Here is an 18,989-nt window from a genome sequence, read left to right as displayed (position 1 = left end):
TCATTCTATGTGTATTTTGATATTAATATATATATATATATATGGGATCGCTGCCGAGCGGGTAAGTAAATAGGACAGCGGGGACGTGCTATGCTGACTGCCGGCGTTTAGAGCCGGGTCCTCAAGGACGGCATAGCATGCCCGCCATCCTTAAGGGGTTAATAGATATATGCCAAATGAAAACATGGATACATTTAATTAGGCATGTATATCTAAAAACAGCTCCCCTTCTAACCCCGCCCATACTTTCTGTGGCTGTCCAATCACAGACTTCCCAATGCAGCTCAATGAGAAGTCTTTGCAAGGCAGGTGCTCTGGGCAATTACTGCCTCTTTTATCTCCTCTGAGCTAAACAAACCAGGAAGTACCAGGACCGATTCTCTAGTTGAAACCAGGGGGAGTTACAAAGTAATTTTGTAATATAATAACAAATGTAACGTATAAAAGTGCCAGTTTCTATTTAAAGCTGTACATTTTTTTTTTTACCAGTAAGCAACAATTTCAAGATTGTACATCTATTTGTAAAGAATTTGGCAAGAGAACTTAAGAAAGCAACAATATAGCAGACATTCCAAACAGCGACGTACGTACCACAAGCACATACTGACAGCGTTGGTGAGTGCGCCTGTTTGCAACACACCTGAGAACACGGAGTGTTTAAAACGTACACAGTGCTTGCCAATTAATGAGGAACGGTCACCTGAGCTCAGCTCTGCCTCATTTAATAAAGTCCCAAAATATTAATGACAGATTGTGTGAGCAGTGTCTCGTATTCAGAAAGCACGGAATGTATATTACAGCCACCGTCCCAGCTTGCAGACATTGATTTATTGTATATACTACAGTGAGGCAGGCCAAAGAAACATGTGAAATCATCGTTAAAAGATTTACATATTGAGCGTTATTTACCAACGAGAGGACTGTCAGGAATTCAAATTTAAGGCCGAATAGGCGAACTGCAAGCATAGCTGATTGGCAGAATTGACTTTAAATTTGAAATTAAGTTCTGACAATTCTCACTTTAGTGAATAATCCGGTTACTTAGGATTATTTACTAAAGAGAGAATTCAAAGTGAATTTCAAATTTAAGACCAGAGTAGTCAAACTGACAGCATTCAGAGTAATGTAAGAATTTATTATCTTATCCAACGATAATGTTTCAGAGGTTCTGCTTATATTTGGGATGCTGACTGGAGGTCTATACTGGACTAGGTCTATACATGTAAGGGACTAATGGGGGTTAGCAACAAAGAACATTCATAGGGCAATTTTCTAAAAGTGAGGCTGTTTCCATGGAAACCAGTAAATATTCCTGCCGTCAATAAATTCAAACCTTAACTCTCTCTGCTCTTTATATGTTACTCTCTGGCCCTCGAGAAACAATTAACTAGTTTGGTAGACGCTCAGAGTAAAGACCCGGCGTACAGGAAGGGGCGAGGTGTGAACTTGTATCCTGTTCCCAAGACTTGGGGTGGAACCAAGACACCGTATTCGAAAAAACAAGGTTCAAGCATTCACTCTATCTAGCCGTAAACCGAACAAATGAAAGGGAACAGGCAGGGATATTTTCCTCCACTAACAGAACCTTATTAAGAAATATTCTAAGAAAGACGCCATGACTACAGTATTAACAAACTGATTTATGGAATCATAAACCCTGATTACAGCAGATTGTATTTTACAATAAATTAAACTAAAATACTGCGTAGAGTAACATCATTGGGAGATATATTAATTAGATTTACATGGAGATATTTTACAATAAATAACCAACAGACTGAAATAATGCTGACAGACACCAGAAGTGACGAATGCCCTGTTCAAAGAAGCTTACAATCTAACTATGTTTCCAGTTAAACTATTTGGGTCAAATAATCTGAAATTCACTACAGTTGCCAACGATTCACACTGAATTTAATTACTCCGATACAAACTTGTATTTTAACTGTACATTCTTTATTGGTTATTTTGTATTCTTAAAATGAATAATAAAAGAAAAGATGAAATAAGTGGTTATAGTAGTTTTTCAGTATGACGTGTGTGCAGACAGTAGGATAATCTTGAATGTTTTACTCTGAGTGCTACGGAATTTGCTGGCGCGATATAAATAATAAAATAATAATAATAATAGTAAGTATATAATGACACAGTGAGAGCCTTGACGTAAAGGGTTAATGTAGACACGCATTCCTTTCAGAATGTTCATTCAACAGACGCCACCCACTGGCTAAACTCGGTATAACATTGTCTTTCTGTGAGCAGGGGGCTTGGCGATTGTTACATTACTTGGCTGGGGAACTGGTGATGTAACATGCACAGGACAGGTACATACCTGTATGGGTGGGTCTCTTCTAGAAACAGCATCTGTTCCTGAACACTGGCGCTGACCTTCAGCTCCTTCACAACAACCTGTGTGCTGCTTATCCCCGAGTTCACCTCCCCGAGCAGAACCTATAATATAATGCAAAGCAGACACGGCTAATTACTAAAGTAATCACGTAAAGAACATTTCAAATTTAAGGCCGAACTGAAAGTAGAGCTGATTATTTTACCATAAATTTGAAATTCACTTTGAATTCTCGATTTAGTAAATAACCCTGACAGTCCCAAATGGACACACGTCAAGATTGATATTCACTAATAAAGGGGAATTTCTACCATCCCGAACCCCAAATATAAAGAGAGAGAGAAGGATAGAGAGAGAGAGATAGTGAGAGACAGAGAAGGAGAGAGAAGGAGAGAGAAAGAGAGAGAGAAGGATAGTGAGAGACAGAGAAGGAGAGAGAAAGAGAGAGAGAAGGATAGTGAGAGAGAGAGAAGTATAGTGAGAGACAGAGAAGGAGAGAGAAAGAGAGAAAGAAGGATAGTGAGAGAGAGAGAAGTATAGTGAGAGACAGAGAAGGAGAGAGAAAGAGAGAAAGAAGGATAGAGAAAGAGAGAGAAGGATAGTGAGAGAGAGAACGAGAGGAATAGCTTGCACTCGCGGTCTTTTCCAGGTTTAAAATCTTAAATCTTTTACAGTAAATCCATAAAAATTATCGACGTTTCAGCCCTCCTTCTGGGCTTTCATCAGAATCAAATGTATATATACAAGCCACATATAACGGGTGTGTTAACTGAAATATTACCAAATCTCGGGGATACAGTTTTTAATAAAATATTATTGCACTCTTCTCAAACAAGCAAGAGCTGTCTGTAATGCATTGTACAGCCAGCAGGGGGCGCAGACATACACCCACCTTGCCAAACCAGCCATGTCCAATCTCCTTCAGGTAAAGTAGACTCTGCCTTCCCAGGTCTGTGGATTTGAGAAGCTGCACTGTAACAAACAGACAAGAAAAACATCATCTACCTTATCTCGAATTGCTTTATCAACCGAACTCTAGATTATTAGATTGTTCTGCTCCCATTAACTTGTTTTTCATATTTATTTTACCTTCCTCATTGTACAGAACTGCAAACTATGTTGGAGCTGTATAAATAATAATAAACTGAAATATCAAAGGATCTTAGTTTAAAAAAAGTAAAACAAGAATCTGGTAAATTGGCATTAGTCACAGAGGGAGACTGGAATAAATCGGATGCGTTAAAGGTCAGGTCGGTGTATAGTGTGATTTCTCGATTTCCACGCAGAGGTAACGTAACATCATGAGTTAGGTTAGTAAGATAGCTCAGTTGGTTAATGTGCTGACTGTTGCACCACGTCAAGCCTTGTTCAATGAGAATGAAGCCGATTAACCCCTGGACTATAGGGTTCCTGAGAATAAAGGTAAATATGTTCACTGCTAGCTAACTGTATACTGAACTTGTAAAGAGGTTTTCTTCATAAAAATCTAATCACAGTGAATTAAAATCCACATTTTTACATTGTAGCTAAAATTTCTAAGCCGAGAATTTCTACAAATTAAAAACATTTTCATAAATGTTGGCATTTAGATTCTAAGTTACTACAATTTGGAGCCTAGTGAATATCCCAGTAATACCTGGCCCCATGGGGCCCCTGACAGCGAAGATGGTGCCATCCATTCTGAAAGGAGCATTGTTTGGCATTCCCCTTGCCTTACGATTTGGCAGAACATGGCTGAGTGTTATGTGATTTGGACAAACTGTAAGGTTCGGAGAATACATCAGATATTATCATCACACAACTCTAGCGTTAATTAGAAATACTTTCAATTCACTTTGAATTCCTGACAATTAAACTTTGTAAATGACTTTGTCAGGGTTATTAATTAAAGGGGGAAATGTTTGGAATTCAAAATCCATTTCTAAATTTAGGCCAATGGCAGGGCATTTCTAAGAGCATTGTGATGTAAAAATGCTGGGAATAATTCAATTATTTTAGTGATTGGAGATGTTAGGGTTGGGGTGGCATTAGGGAGGCCTGTGGTTGGGTTTGTTTAGAGTTCGGGTATCTATAATTATGGAGAACCTGCCTTCAAGGTGTTTTGAACTGTAACCCCCATAACTCTCGATCAGGTTATACGTTTACCATCCAAAGCACCTTGAATACAGGTATCCCTTACCATGGGTCACCATTCACACCAAAGTGTTCTCCAGCCCTAGACACCCATAAACCTCCAGACTGTGCCCAACATTAGTACAATACAATAATATTATAAACTGTGCTATAATGATTGCTACAATAAAGGATGTCTATAATGAAATCGAGATAAATTGCATTTCCAAATTAAATTGTCCCTAAACACACACGCTACCAAAATGCTGTCACCAGGAATATCAGCAAGTGGCTGGACAATATGCAGCTAATGATTTGCTGGACTATAATTCCCATTTGTAGCTCTGATGGGCATTGGAGTTAATCCGCACAAAAGATGGAAAAGTACAACTTGTCTGACTAATATTACTGGGAAAGGATGAGGTCTGAGCAGCGTTCAAACATTCCCCATATTCATTTCACATTGCAATTATCTCTCTGACATTTAGCCTCTCCGTGCTCCCACGCCAGCCATCCCACCACCATGCCCTAAAATTCCAGGGCTGCAGTGACACACAGCGTCATTGTGGCCTGCCTGGCACGGCTTCTCACTGTCTCTATAGACACAAAGACACTGAGAGCATTCTGTGTAGCATCAACGCAAACATGGGCGGGCTGGGCATCTGTCAAAAGGGTCCGTTGTCTGCAGAAACGTCTGTACTTTGAGTGGTTTGTTTTTTACGTTCCCCATTCCTTAGCACACCCCTTTGTTCTCAAGGAGAAATAAAAATTGAAAGCAATGAATTCCTCATCCAGATTCCAGTCCCACTCATGGTCAGTGACAGAGGCAGCCCTGGACAGCTATGGACATTGTTTGGGCCAAGCCCACACACTGCAAGAAGGTGATGCACTAACCATTTTTATATTCTCGCTCTTTCCAAGTGGTACCAGGTTTGTGCCTTGTTCCCACAAACACATACAAAACACGCACATTCTGGAACACCACACACACTATCACTGTAACAACGCTTATTTTTACAATAACATTTTAATACATGTTTTTATAAAGACGTATATAAGGTGAGGCAGTTTTTTTGTGAAAGCCTAAAATAAATAAATGAAATTAGAAAAAACAACAACTCATTCCTCAACATCATACACAGAAAAATGTATTTTCTCGAGGGCAGTGACTACCCCTGTACGATGTAGCAACAAGGCTGGGAGTGCCTAACATGAGACAGGTGTCCGACAGAATCTGTACCACTACCTACTTTCTCACTGCGTGCGAGCATAGCAGGGAACTGTCATTTTTCACCCCAATCTCGGGGTTCCCTTAAGAGTACATCCTGTCCTGGAGCACATGTCCCGTATTCCACATTTAAAGTGACAGCACAACACCTCCTGACCTGACAGTAAACGGGTTATTACATTGCACCGGTCCAGCTCTACGAAAAACGCCTCTTTCTGCCATTTTCTGTGCTTTTCCTTCCAACTCTTTTTGTTATAAATTGCCAAATGTACATGTATTTTTGTTTACTTTATGTTTTTGAAAACAGTTCAGCTTTTCTACTTAAAATAATATTATTCAATGATGCGATGATGGGGTAAGAATATCAGAGCCGAATTGCCTTTTAAAAGTTCTCAAGTGTTTTATATTATAATTAACAGTATAAATAAAAAAATAACACAACAGGTAACAGTGTGGTCTAAAAAAAATCTTATTGGAAATGACTGAAGGAATAACATTAACCGTGAGTATTAAATTGAAGGTTTAAAGCTCGCTATGCTGTCAGTTTGGTTACTGTGGCCTTAAATCTGAAATTCACTTTCACTTCTCACTAATAAATGACTGTGTCAGAATTGTGTCCCCAGTATAATAGAAGATGTAGCCAAAGACGTATGAGGTAAGGGTTGGAAACCATCACGGCAGGTCATGGGTACACTGGCACGATCCAATATTTATCCTGTAAACCAGCAAACACTATTTAAACTAGTTCCTCAACTCATTACTCAGAGTCAGCGGCTGAAATAACGTAGAGGGGGTCCTGGTGCAATAAATTCTTTTGGGCCCCCCTCTAGTGCAAGAGTGGCCAAAAGGTAGATCCCCATCTGTCGTACAACTCCCATAATGCTATGATAGCTGTAGATCGACCATATGCCCATCCTTGCAGGGTTGTATTTGTGAGCAGTGTTTTTTATAGAGTATGTGTGTGCATGTAGGGGTGTATATGTATGTTTTATTGCCATTTGTATAATGCAGGGTGAGTTTGAATGCAGGGCGTGTTTGTATGTAATGTTTGTGTTTGAGTACAGGAGTGTGTTTGTATGCAGGTTGTGTTTGAGTACAGGAGTGTGTTTGTATGCAGGTTGTGTTTGAGTACAGGAGTGTGTTTGTATGCAGGTTGTGTTTGAGTACAGGAGTGTGTTTGTATGCAGGGCATGTTTGTATGTAATGTTTGTGTTTGAGTGCAGAAGTGTGTTTGTAACCAGGGCATGTTTGTATGTAATGTTTGTGTTTGAGTGCAGGAGTGTGTTTGGATTTGTATATAATGTTTGTGTTTGAGTGCAGGAGTGTGTTTGTAAGCAGGGCGTGTTTGTATGTAATGTTTGTGTTTGTATATAATGTTTGTGTTTGAGTGCAGGAGTGTGTTTGTATGCAGGGTGTGTTTGTATGTAATATTTGTGTTTGATAGCAAGGGTGTGTTTGCATGTTTTGCTAATGTATGATTGCTGGGATATATGCACATACGTACATACACAGCCACATACATACCTACACAGATAGGAACACACACCTTGAGACAGACACACGTACACACCGGGACGGACCCCTGTTTAGCAATAACCTTCAGGTGGCCCCAAGTTCATCGACCACCCGAAGGAGCCCTCAAGGTGCAGCTGCACCAGAAATAGTCCCACCGCTGCCCAGAGTCAATATAAGGAAGGTTATTTACTGAAGTGAGAATTGTTCAGAATTCAAAGTCAGTTCTAAGTGAATTTTAAATTTAAGGCTAAAGTAGCCGAACTTAGAACATTCTCCCGGGCAGCTCTGCTCCCAGTTCAGCTACTCCGGCTTGAAATTTGAAATTCACTTTGATTCCTGGATAATTAACACTAAATAGCCCTGAAGGTGTCCAATTCTGCATTTTGTATTTTTTTTGTGTTGAGTTTATTTAGAGAGGATTCTAGCCAATCTAATTTGAATGCAAAATAGAATCTGGTCTCAAACATAGTGAAGCTAGGGCTTTCAGGACGTATCCGTTAATGGAAAACAGCTTTCCCTGGCACCACTAATTCCATTTAAATGAATGTATTATTATGCGTGATCCCTGGATTGGAAGATGTACAATATAGAATGCATTCTGGAGCCATTTAAGTCTGGGTATATAAGAAATCATTTAGGTATACCCGAATATTTCTCCAAAATTACTGCACCCCTCACAGGCTCAAACGCATTGGTAAAGGTGTCTGTCCTCACCACACTATAGGAAATCTCAGAGATCACACATTTTTATTGAAATTGTCCGGTGGGTAAATAATAAGCTTGGTGGGCAATCCATAGGCGTCATGGTGAGATGCCACCAGGTGCAGTTTGTCTCACCCCTGTACCCATTATTACCTGACCGGAATCCAGACCGTTTGTGGAAATGTGAGTGTCAGGGCTATCTGAAAAAATAATCTGTGAGATTAAAGAACAGGATTCAGAAAAACATGGTACTTATGGATGCAGGATAGATGGTACCGATACACTTGGAAAATTCCTGTTTTTAATTCCATTAGGACTGGCTCGAAGTGTGGACGTTATCCAGTGCTGTGAGACAAAACTAATCCGTGCCACAGCTGAAACTCTGCTTCAATACTACACCCTGTATATCCTCACAGTTTACAGACACACCATGGAGTGGTGCCACGGGTGTCAAACCACTACAAACTATATTCCACGGGTTATGAAAGAGTTAATAACTTAAAGAGCCAGCTCAATTAGAAAATTCCCTGGCGAGCTGCACTCGATCCATCCAGTATTCGTCTTGTATTGTCTATAGAAGTGACAAGGACAAGAAGTTGGCAGAGCTGAGTACCCAGCAGCCAGGAGTGACAATTACTAGCGACTGGTTTTAGGAAGTGGCAGCGGCTGAAGGGGAGGATGATATATAGAAGACGTAACCAATTTACTTACCGTAACGTGATGCTACAAAAAAAAACGTATATAGTAGGGCATACAGTTTTACATGCTACCAATCTAGAATAAATACGATTTATAAAATGCCAGCATATTCCGTGGCGTTGTACAATGTGTATATTGGCTGATAGTGATAGTATGCTCCGTACCCAGCGTAACACAGATATCACGCAGAAGGACCTCTCCTTACCTGATCTTCCAGGCTGTTTGGACATTGGCACGGAGACCTCTGTAAGAGGCAGAACATACACCTCGGGCCCATTCTGCGCCGCGGGGGAGCTCTGGACAGAAAATTCAGTGGTGTAATCTTCTCCCTCCACATTGTCAAGCTCCTGAGGACAACAAGGGGCCTTCATTATTTCCACATAGAAAAGAAGAAAAAGAAAAGGAGGGACACAGAGTTTTCTCCAGAAAACAAGAGGTTAAATCACTTAAAGGCAAAGTACGGTGAATTGACAACCAATTTGCAAAATGTAACATTCAATATGAAGATGATATTTAGGCCGAATTGTTTTCAATACTATTGTCAACTAACAGGTTCATTCGATAAAATGTGTTTACTTTCATTTTAGTCTAAAAAGGCCAAACTGAAAACAAACTTATTTTTTCCAATTCAGCAATTTGGTCAAAATGTTAAATTTACTCTGAATATCTGTCAACTCACAACTTGGTTCATTCCATGATGTGATAGCTTAGAGGATACACCCTATGTACTAATAATTTATTTACACAAAATAGCGCACATCCAAGATGGCAGCCGGCCTGTCCGTTGCTGACGTACAGTAAACATAAGATGTCCCAATCTGCTGGCAGGTTTATAAGCAAGTTATTGATAAATGTGACCTCGCTGCCTGTCAGTAACATTGCCCATACTGCTCTAAAGATGGCACGAGTATCTTGGGAAATGTAGTTTGCCAGCATCGGTTGGGCTGTCCTAAGCCAAACATCAATTCATTGCTCTGGTTTGTTAGTTGTGCATAAGTCTCAAACCCCCCACCCCCCAAACTGTATGAAACGTGTGTAGTTTCTAATAGTGTCTGTGCGATAATGTTAACTTGGCGAGGCACGTACATGTTTCAGAGCTGGAAATTAAATTATTTAACGGGGTTAAGTGTGCCCTATTATCGCTGTTCCCCCACACTTGAGCAAGCTTTCTAAATAACCGTATCGGCTGGCCCCCAACACGCTCCAGGAGTCGCCATGATGCAATTACTCATGCATGACTTAGCGTGGCATTACAGCTGGCACAGGGATGACCCATTTCCTCTGTATTGAAAGATGCCAGCTGCTGTTTACAGAACAAGTATGCCACACGCATGCCCACAGGCTCCCCCTCAACGCTGCTGCCATCTCCTCTCCTGGGCATCTACATATGCACGCCATGCAGGCACGCTCTCCCAACTAGTAGTCTTCGTACATGGGAAAATCAGCAAATACCGTGCAAGCAGCACTGATAATAGGAGTACGTTGATCTAGGGCAGGGGAAGGCAACCTTCGGCACTCCAAATGTTGTGGACTACATCCCCCATAATGCTCTTACACCCATAATGCTGGCAAAGCATCATGGGAGGTTTAGTTCAAAACATCTGCAGTGCCAAAGGTTGCCTATGCCTGATCTAGGGACAAAGGAAACTTCAATTTACAAATCTACGAGTGAAAAATATCTTAACTTTAAATTATAATTTGAATTGCGAAATCGAGGCCCAAAACAGCTGGTTTGTAAGAAATATCCAACTCAACTTAACTTTGTTAATAGGAATGGTGTCCAAACTACCTTAATAAGTTTACAGCAATTAAGAAATGATTATACGACAATTCCCGTAATCCACAGCCGACGAGAGCCATTAGTATCTACAGCCAACAATAAAATACAGACAACGTACACTATATAAATATTTCAATGGAGGTTAGACATCTGCTGATTGCCCTGTACAATGAATAAAAAGTCACTATACAGGGCGGCTGATCAGAGTCTATGGTGTGTATATATAGAAGTCATTACAGAATAAGTCAATAAAAGGATTGCGCCTGACCAGGTATTTGCAGCCTCACTTGCGACGTCCCAGAAATAGATGCTGAATAATATATTATGTATGACTGCACATAACAGACGGAAAACAAAAGACCCCAGTCTGGTAGACAGGACACGGCAACGCCTTCTCTATAAAGAAATATTTAGCAGGTACAAATTAATAACTCGGAGTTGCTGGAGCAAATGAACAATTTTGGCTATACCCTGGGGTTAATCGATAAACTGTAAATAGCGCTGGATTGCGAATTTTAGACAAAAGTAGCCGAACCGGAAAAGGAGATGGGTTGGCGGATTTTTCCATTTCGGCTATCTGGGTCTAATATTTACAGTTGTTGTTTTAATGGATGAACCTTGCTAAAACGCTGCCCACAGGTACACTATATATATATATATACTGTATAGTGCTCCCATCAAGATACACACAGCATGATACTACATTAACCCCTTAAGGACACATGACATGTATGACATGTCATGATTCCCTTTTATTCCAGAAGTTTGGTCCTTAAGGGGTTAAACCACGCAGCTATTTTCATAAAACCAAAGAGAACGTTGAATTAAAGCAATCTGGGTGAATATTTCTACACCCACACACGGGTACACATATTAATAACAGCTCATGACGTTATGTATGTACATGCAATTTGGTTAAAAAAAAAAAAAAAAAAAAGGGTAGCTGTTGGTGTCTGCTCTGCACCATGTATCCAAACACCCCATATATACAAACACATCTCTAAGACTTTTATATCCAGTTGGGCCAATTAGATTATTTTACAATATTTTATCTTAATACAACAGTTATTTGGTCAAAGGGAAAACAAAACCTAGCCACGATATTTTATAAATATATCTATGCACACACACACATTTAGACCCCCTCACACACACACCGTTTGACGAAATTGCGTCACAGACACACAATTCTTACCCCTACCTCGCCATGTTTGCAAGAAAAAGCTTTAACCCCAAAAGCTGCCCCAGCGATCAGGTAGGAGAGCGTCAGCATATCAGTATTGGGGTAACAGAGACCCGGAGAGGACTGGCCCTGCCATCACACAGCCTGTTTCTGAGCTGGCACAGCCCCTTACCACGGTTCCCTGTCTCTGTCTGGCACATCACCACGCTCAGCCGAGCTTCAAATCAGAATCCAGGGACTGTGCTGGAAATGGGGGCGGCGAGATCACCGTCACATAGTCTTGTATAGCCTCGGACATGCCATTCACTGCCCACTCTGTGTGTCACTATCACAGGGCCTCCCCTCTGCACGTGCCATCACAATGCCATTATTATCTAGGGGCACTGCATGCATCGAGACTCCCCAACCTGCTGTATGGAGCCAAAACAGTTAATGTTCTCTTAGAACGAGTTATATAACCAGCTCTATGTATTTCTGTAACACGCTACGATGATGTATCTTGTGATATCCTATAAAGCAAAGTGTGGGTGCCCGTCTCATGCAGTCAATCCCTATACCAGGGACAGCTAACCGTGGAACTCCGACTGTTTATGGACTGCGATTCCCATGATGCTCAGAATCGCTGTTCACAGACGTGGAAATTGGCAGAAACTCTAACCGCTTTTCAACTTGAAGGATGAACAGCGAAATTGGGAAATAAATCTCCAAATCGTGTTTTCAAGTTGGCTATTTGGTCCCTAAAGCTTGAAGTTTTAATTTAAAATTATAACAATTAGTTCTTTATAAATTCAAAGGCAAAAGTAGCCGAACGGAAAGCATGGCCAACTGTGACAATTTTAAAATTCAGCTATTTTGGCCTTAAATTAAAAATTTACTCTAAAATCTCTCGTTAGTCAAAAACCCTGTAAGTGACTAACTCTCTCTTGGGCTGATGGGCTGTACATGAAAAGTGCTTATAGGAGGAAAGTCAATTAACAAGCCACGGAGGAATGATGCTGCCGGAGATGGAGTTACACCTCCAGCAGCACAGGGGTTAAACTCAGAATGTGCAGCGTTACATAGCGAAACACCGACATACAGACTTCAGGCACCATGACCACTTTATCATATCACTGAAGTGGTTATGATGTTTCGATTACCTTTAAAACTATTTTTTTTTTATCTCAATGTTCACTATACACTGATCAGCCACATTAAACCCACTGCCAGGTGAAGTGAATTACATTGATTATATCGTTATAATGACACCTGCCAAGGGGTGCGATATATTGAGCAGCCTGTGAACAGTCAGTTCTTTCATTTCATGTGTTGGAAGCAGGAAAAATGGGCAAGAGAAATGATCGGAGTTACTTTAACAAGGATCATAATGATGGCTAGACGACGGAGTCAGAGCATCTCCAAAGCGGCAAGTCTTGTGGGGTGTACACGGTATGCAGTGCTTAGTACCTACCAAAAGCGGAGCAAGTTAGATCCAGACCCAAATTATTGAAAAACCTAATTCTGTCCGTGATAGAAAGATACCAGAACACACAGTGCATCGCACTTTGCTGTGAATGGGGTTGCGTGGCCGCAGACTGGTCATGGTGCCCATTATGACCCCTGTCCATGACTTTAATGGGGACGTGAGCGTCAGAGCTGGACCATGGAGCGATGGAAGAAGGTTGCCTGGTCTGATGGATCACATTTTCTTTTAGATCCTGTGGATGGCCGGGTGATTGTGCATTGCTTACCTAGGGAGGAGATGGCAGCAGGATGGGAAGAAGGCAGTGTTATGCTCTGGGCAATGTTCTGCTGGGAAGCCTTGGGTCCTGGCAATTATGTGGATGTTACTGTGACTCATACCACCTACCTAGAGATTGTTGCAGACCATGTACACCCGGTCATGGCAGTGGAGTTCCCTGGTGGCAGCGACCTCTTTCAGCAGGATAATGCCTCCTGCCACACTGCAAACATTGTTCAGGAATGGTTTGAGGAACATGACAAAGAGATCAGGGTGTTGCCTTGGCCTCCAAATTAACCACATCTCAGTCCAACTGACCATCTGTGTGATGTGCTGGAACAACAAATCCGATCCATGGAGGCCCCACCTCGCAACTTGCAGGACTTAAAAACCCCTTAAGGACACTTTTATTCCAGAAGTTTGGTCCTTAAGGACTTAAAGCATCTGCTAATGTCTTGTTGCCAGATACCACAGGACACGTTCAAAGGTCTTGTGGAGTTCATGTCTCGACACACTAGAGCTGTTTTGGCAGCACAAGGCGGGCCTACACGATATTGGGCAGGTGGTTTTAATGTTGTGGCTGCTCAGTGTATAGTAAAATGCCTTCAAAAAGCACAGCTCTAATAAAACAATTAGATGGTTCAAAATGTTAAAGGTTGATCAGCCCTTCAGCACAATATTCTGTAAAACATGAACAATGGAGTGGTTTTGGTGCCGTGGTGTAAATGTAAAACATTGCTGTTTTGGAGATATTGTAATGTTTTTATAGTGGGGTTCATCTGACTGCAATTAGATGATGGTCCACAGTTGTCACGGGCCCGGCGGCCCTGGGGGGCCCGGACTGCTCGGGCCCCACTTTCCCTCTCTGCACACATAGATAGCGAATATCGCTATCTATGTGTGCAGCCGCGGGCCCCCGGCTTCCCAGTTACCGCAGAGGGGGCCCAGGCAGCACACAGCTTCTCTTCTTCTCGTTTCTGCTAATAACTCTCGCGAGACCCGGTTGCCATGGCAACGCTCCGCGGGTCTCGCGAGAGTTATTGGAGGAGAGAGGAGGCTGTGTGCTGCCTGGGCCCCCTCTGCGGTAACTGGGATGCCGGGGGGCCCCACCATGCCACCGGACCACCAGGGATGGAATCTCCCCCCTCCCTAGACACAGGTAAGCAGGGAGGGGGGAGAAACAATTTAATTTTTTTTTATTTTTTTTAATTATGTTAAAATGCCCCCCCACCCTCCCCCACACCCCAGCACATTTACACACACACACTGCATACACTGACACAACACACACACACACACTGCATACACTGACACAACACACACACACACACACACTGCATACACTGACACAACACACACACACACACACACACTGCATACACTGACACAACACACACACACACACATTGCATACACTGACACAACACACACACACACTGCATACACTGACACAACACACACACACTGCATACACTGACACAACACACACACACTGCATACACTGACACAACACACACACACTGCATACACTGACACAACACACACACACACTGCATACACTGACACAACACACACACACTGCATACACTGACACAACACACACACACTGCATACACTGACACAACACACACACACACACACACTGCATACACTGACACAACACACACACACACACTGCATACACTGACACAACACACACACACACACTGCATACACTGACACAACACACACACACACACTGCATACACTGACACAACACACACACACACTGCATACACTGACACAACACACACACACACACACTGCATACACTGACACAACACACACACATACTGCATACACTGACACAACACACACACACACACTGCATACACTGACACAACATACACACACACACACTGCATACACTGACACAACACACACACACTGCATACACTGACACAACACACACACACACACACACTGCATACACTGACACAACACACACACACACACACACTGCATACACTGACACAACACACACACACACACTGCATACACTGACACAACACACACACACACACACACTGCATACACTGACACAACACACACACACACACTGCATACACTGACACAACACACACACACACACTGCATACACTGACACAACACACACACACACTGCATACACTGACACAACACACACATGCATACACTGACACAACACACACACACACACTGCATACACTGACACAACATACACACACACACACTGCATACACTGACACAACACACACACACTGCATACACTGACACAACACACACACACACACTGCATACACTGACACAACATACACACACACACACTGCATACACTGACACAACACACACACACTGCATACACTGACACAACACACACACACACACACACTGCATACACTGACACAACACACACACACACACACACACTGCATACACTGACACAACACACACACACACACTGCATACACTGACACAACACACACACACACACACACTGCATACACTGACACAACACACACACACACACTGCATACACTGACACAACACACACACACACACTGCATACACTGACACAACACACACACACACTGCATACACTGACACAACACACACATGCATACACTGACACAACACACACACACACACTGCATACACTGACACAACACACACACACTGCATACACTGACACAACACACACACACACACACTGCATACACTGACACAACACACACACACACACACTGCATACACTGACACAACACACACACACTGCATACACTGACACAACACACACACACACACTGCATACACTGACACAACACACACACACACTGCATACACTGACACAACACACACACACACACTACATACACTGACACAGCACACACACACTACATACACTGACACAACACACACACATTGCATACACTGACACAACACACACACACACATTGCATACACTGACACAACACACACACACACTGCATACACTGACACAACACACACACACACACACTACATACACTGACACAGCACACACACTGCATACACTGACACAACACACACACACACACACACACTATATACAATAACACAACACACACACACTACATACACTAACACAACACACACACTCTGCATACACTGACACAACAACTTCTGCATAGACTAACACAACACACACTGCATGCACTAACACAACACACTATGCATACACCAACACAACACACTATGCATACACCAACACACTCTGCATACACCAACACAACACACTCTGCATACACTGACACAACACACTCTGCATACACTGACACAACACACACTGCATACACTAATACAACACACACTGCATACACTAACACACACACTGCATACACTAACACAACATACATACTGCATACACTAACACAACATACATACTGCATACACTAACACAACAAACACACTGCATACACTAATACAATACACACACTGCATTCACTAATACAACATGCACTCTGCATACACTACACACTAACACACTCACTGCATCCACTATACTGACACACACTCTGCATTCGCTACACATTAACACTCTGCATTCACTACACTAACACACACTCTGCATCCGCTACACACTAACACACCCTCTGCATTCACTACACATTAACACACACTCTGCATTCCCTACACATTAACACACACTCTGCATTCCCTACACATTAACACACACTCTGCATTCCCTACACATTAACACACACTCTGCATTCCCTACACATTAACACACACTCTGCATTCACTACACATTAACACACACTCTGCATTCACTACACATTAACACACTCTGCATTCACTACACATTAACACACTCTGCATTCACTACACATTTACACACACTCTGCATTCACTGCACTAACACACACACTACATTCATTACACTGACACACTGCATTCACTACACACTAACACACACTCTGCATTCATTACACACTAACACACACTCTGCATTCACTAAACTATGCACACACTCTGGATTCACTATACTGACACACACTCTGCATTAACTGTACACACAGCATCCACTACACAAACATCCTGTATTCACAGTACACACACTACATCCACCAAAAATTGAAACACTCTGCATTCACTATACACAGACACTGCGTCTAATACACACACTACATCCACTACAGACACTGCATCCACTAAACACATTTCATCTAGTACATACAAACACTACATCCACTACACAAACACACACTACATCACTGTACACACACAACTTCCACTACTCAAACACACTCTGCGTTCACTATACACACTGCATCCGCTACACAAACACACACTCTGCATTCACTGCACAAACAGTATCTAATACACACAAACACTACATCCATTACACACATTCTAATTCACTTCCACTATACACACCACATTCAGTCCCGCATCATTGTCAGCAGACTAGGTAGGGCGTGGGCGGGCCCGTGAGGGAGGGGGCGGGGGAGGGGGGGCCCAGACCTTGTGCTTTGTCAGGGGCCCCAAAATTTCTGATGGCAGCCCTGGTCCACGGTAAAATCAAAGTTTGATTGAGCTCTTGAATGACAGAAGCATTTGATTAGGATAAATGTTTACCAATCCTGATGACCTCAGCCGGGGTGGATTAGGCAGCTCTGAAGAGGTTGTCCTGGTGCTGTATTGCAGGTAAGTAAAGAGCTCATATAACAATTTGTATTATCTAAATTAAAAGACCACTATAGGCACCCAGACCACTTTAGCTTAATGAAGTGGTCTGGGTGCCAGGTCCACATAGGATTCACCCTTTCTGCTGTAAACATAGCAGTTTCAGAGACACTGCTATGCTTACTTTAGGGTTAAGCCAGCCTCTAGTGGCCGCTAGAGGCGCTTCTCACTGTGATTTTCACAGTGAGAAGACTCCAGCGTCCATAGAAAAGCATTCTGAATGCGCTCTTGCCGCGCATGCTCATTCAGCCGATGGCGGGGAAAGGAGGAGGAGAGTCTCCAGCACCGAGGGAGCCCGGCGGTGGAGAAAGGTAAGTGTTTAACCCCTTCCTCTCCATCCAGCCCGGCGGGAGTGGGCACCCTCAGGGCACTATAGTGGTCCTTTAAACTAACATTAGAGGCTAATGCAAAATTGCATCGCCCTCCCCTATGGTTCCTTTAACAAAATCTGAATAGTGGTATAGAACAGGGCTGGCAATAACAGTAATAGTAACTTGGCAAAGCATGATGGGAGTTGTAATTACATAAGAGTTGCTGACTTTTGGCCTATTGTGGATCTGGGAATTATTTCAGAACTTGGAAAACTTTTCAAATACATTTATTTTGGCATAAAATTGACACTTTCTGTGTTAATTCGCCAAACTTCCCAGTTTATATCCAGCTATTAATAAATTAATAACAGCAGCAGTGGGGGGGGCCAGCCTTGGAGTGAGGGGAGCCCAGCCCAGCCTTGGAGTGAGGGGGGCCCGGCCCAGCCCAGCCTTGGAGTGAGGGGGGCCCGGCCCAGCCCAGCCTTGGAGTGAGGGGGGTTCCAGCCCAGCCCAGCCTTGGAGTGAGGGGGGCCCGGCCCAGCCCAGCCTTGGAGTGAGGGGGGCCCGGCCCAGCCCAGCCTTGGAGTGAGGGGGGTTCCAGCCCAGCCCAGCCTTGGAGTGAGGGGGGTTCCAGCCCAGCCTTGGAGTG

At 42.8% G+C, this 18,989-nt stretch overlaps 1 protein-coding gene across 5 annotated transcripts in view; it reads right to left on the bottom strand.

Annotated features, from left to right (window-relative positions):
• AATK (apoptosis associated tyrosine kinase) overlaps positions 1-18,989 on the bottom strand; it is a 92,986-nt gene that overhangs the window by 36,646 nt on the left and 37,351 nt on the right. For 2 of the 5 annotated variants that reach the window (XM_063456304.1, XM_063456308.1), the window contains exons 3-5: positions 8,809-8,968; positions 3,240-3,319; positions 2,333-2,451 (exon numbers count right to left, since the gene is read on the bottom strand). In XM_063456304.1, the coding sequence (XP_063312374.1) occupies positions 2,333-2,451; positions 3,240-3,319; positions 8,809-8,968 (359 nt within the window). The other 3 variants (XM_063456309.1, XM_063456306.1, XM_063456305.1) reach the window with 3 other exon arrangements.

The sequence above is a fragment of the Pelobates fuscus genome, chromosome 5 (assembly GCF_036172605.1).
Source record: "Pelobates fuscus isolate aPelFus1 chromosome 5, aPelFus1.pri, whole genome shotgun sequence".
NCBI classification, from domain to species: Eukaryota; Metazoa; Chordata; class Amphibia; order Anura; family Pelobatidae; genus Pelobates; species Pelobates fuscus.
The sequence above is the reverse complement of the archived record's forward strand: the minus strand, read 5'-3'. Positions and strand labels throughout refer to the sequence as shown.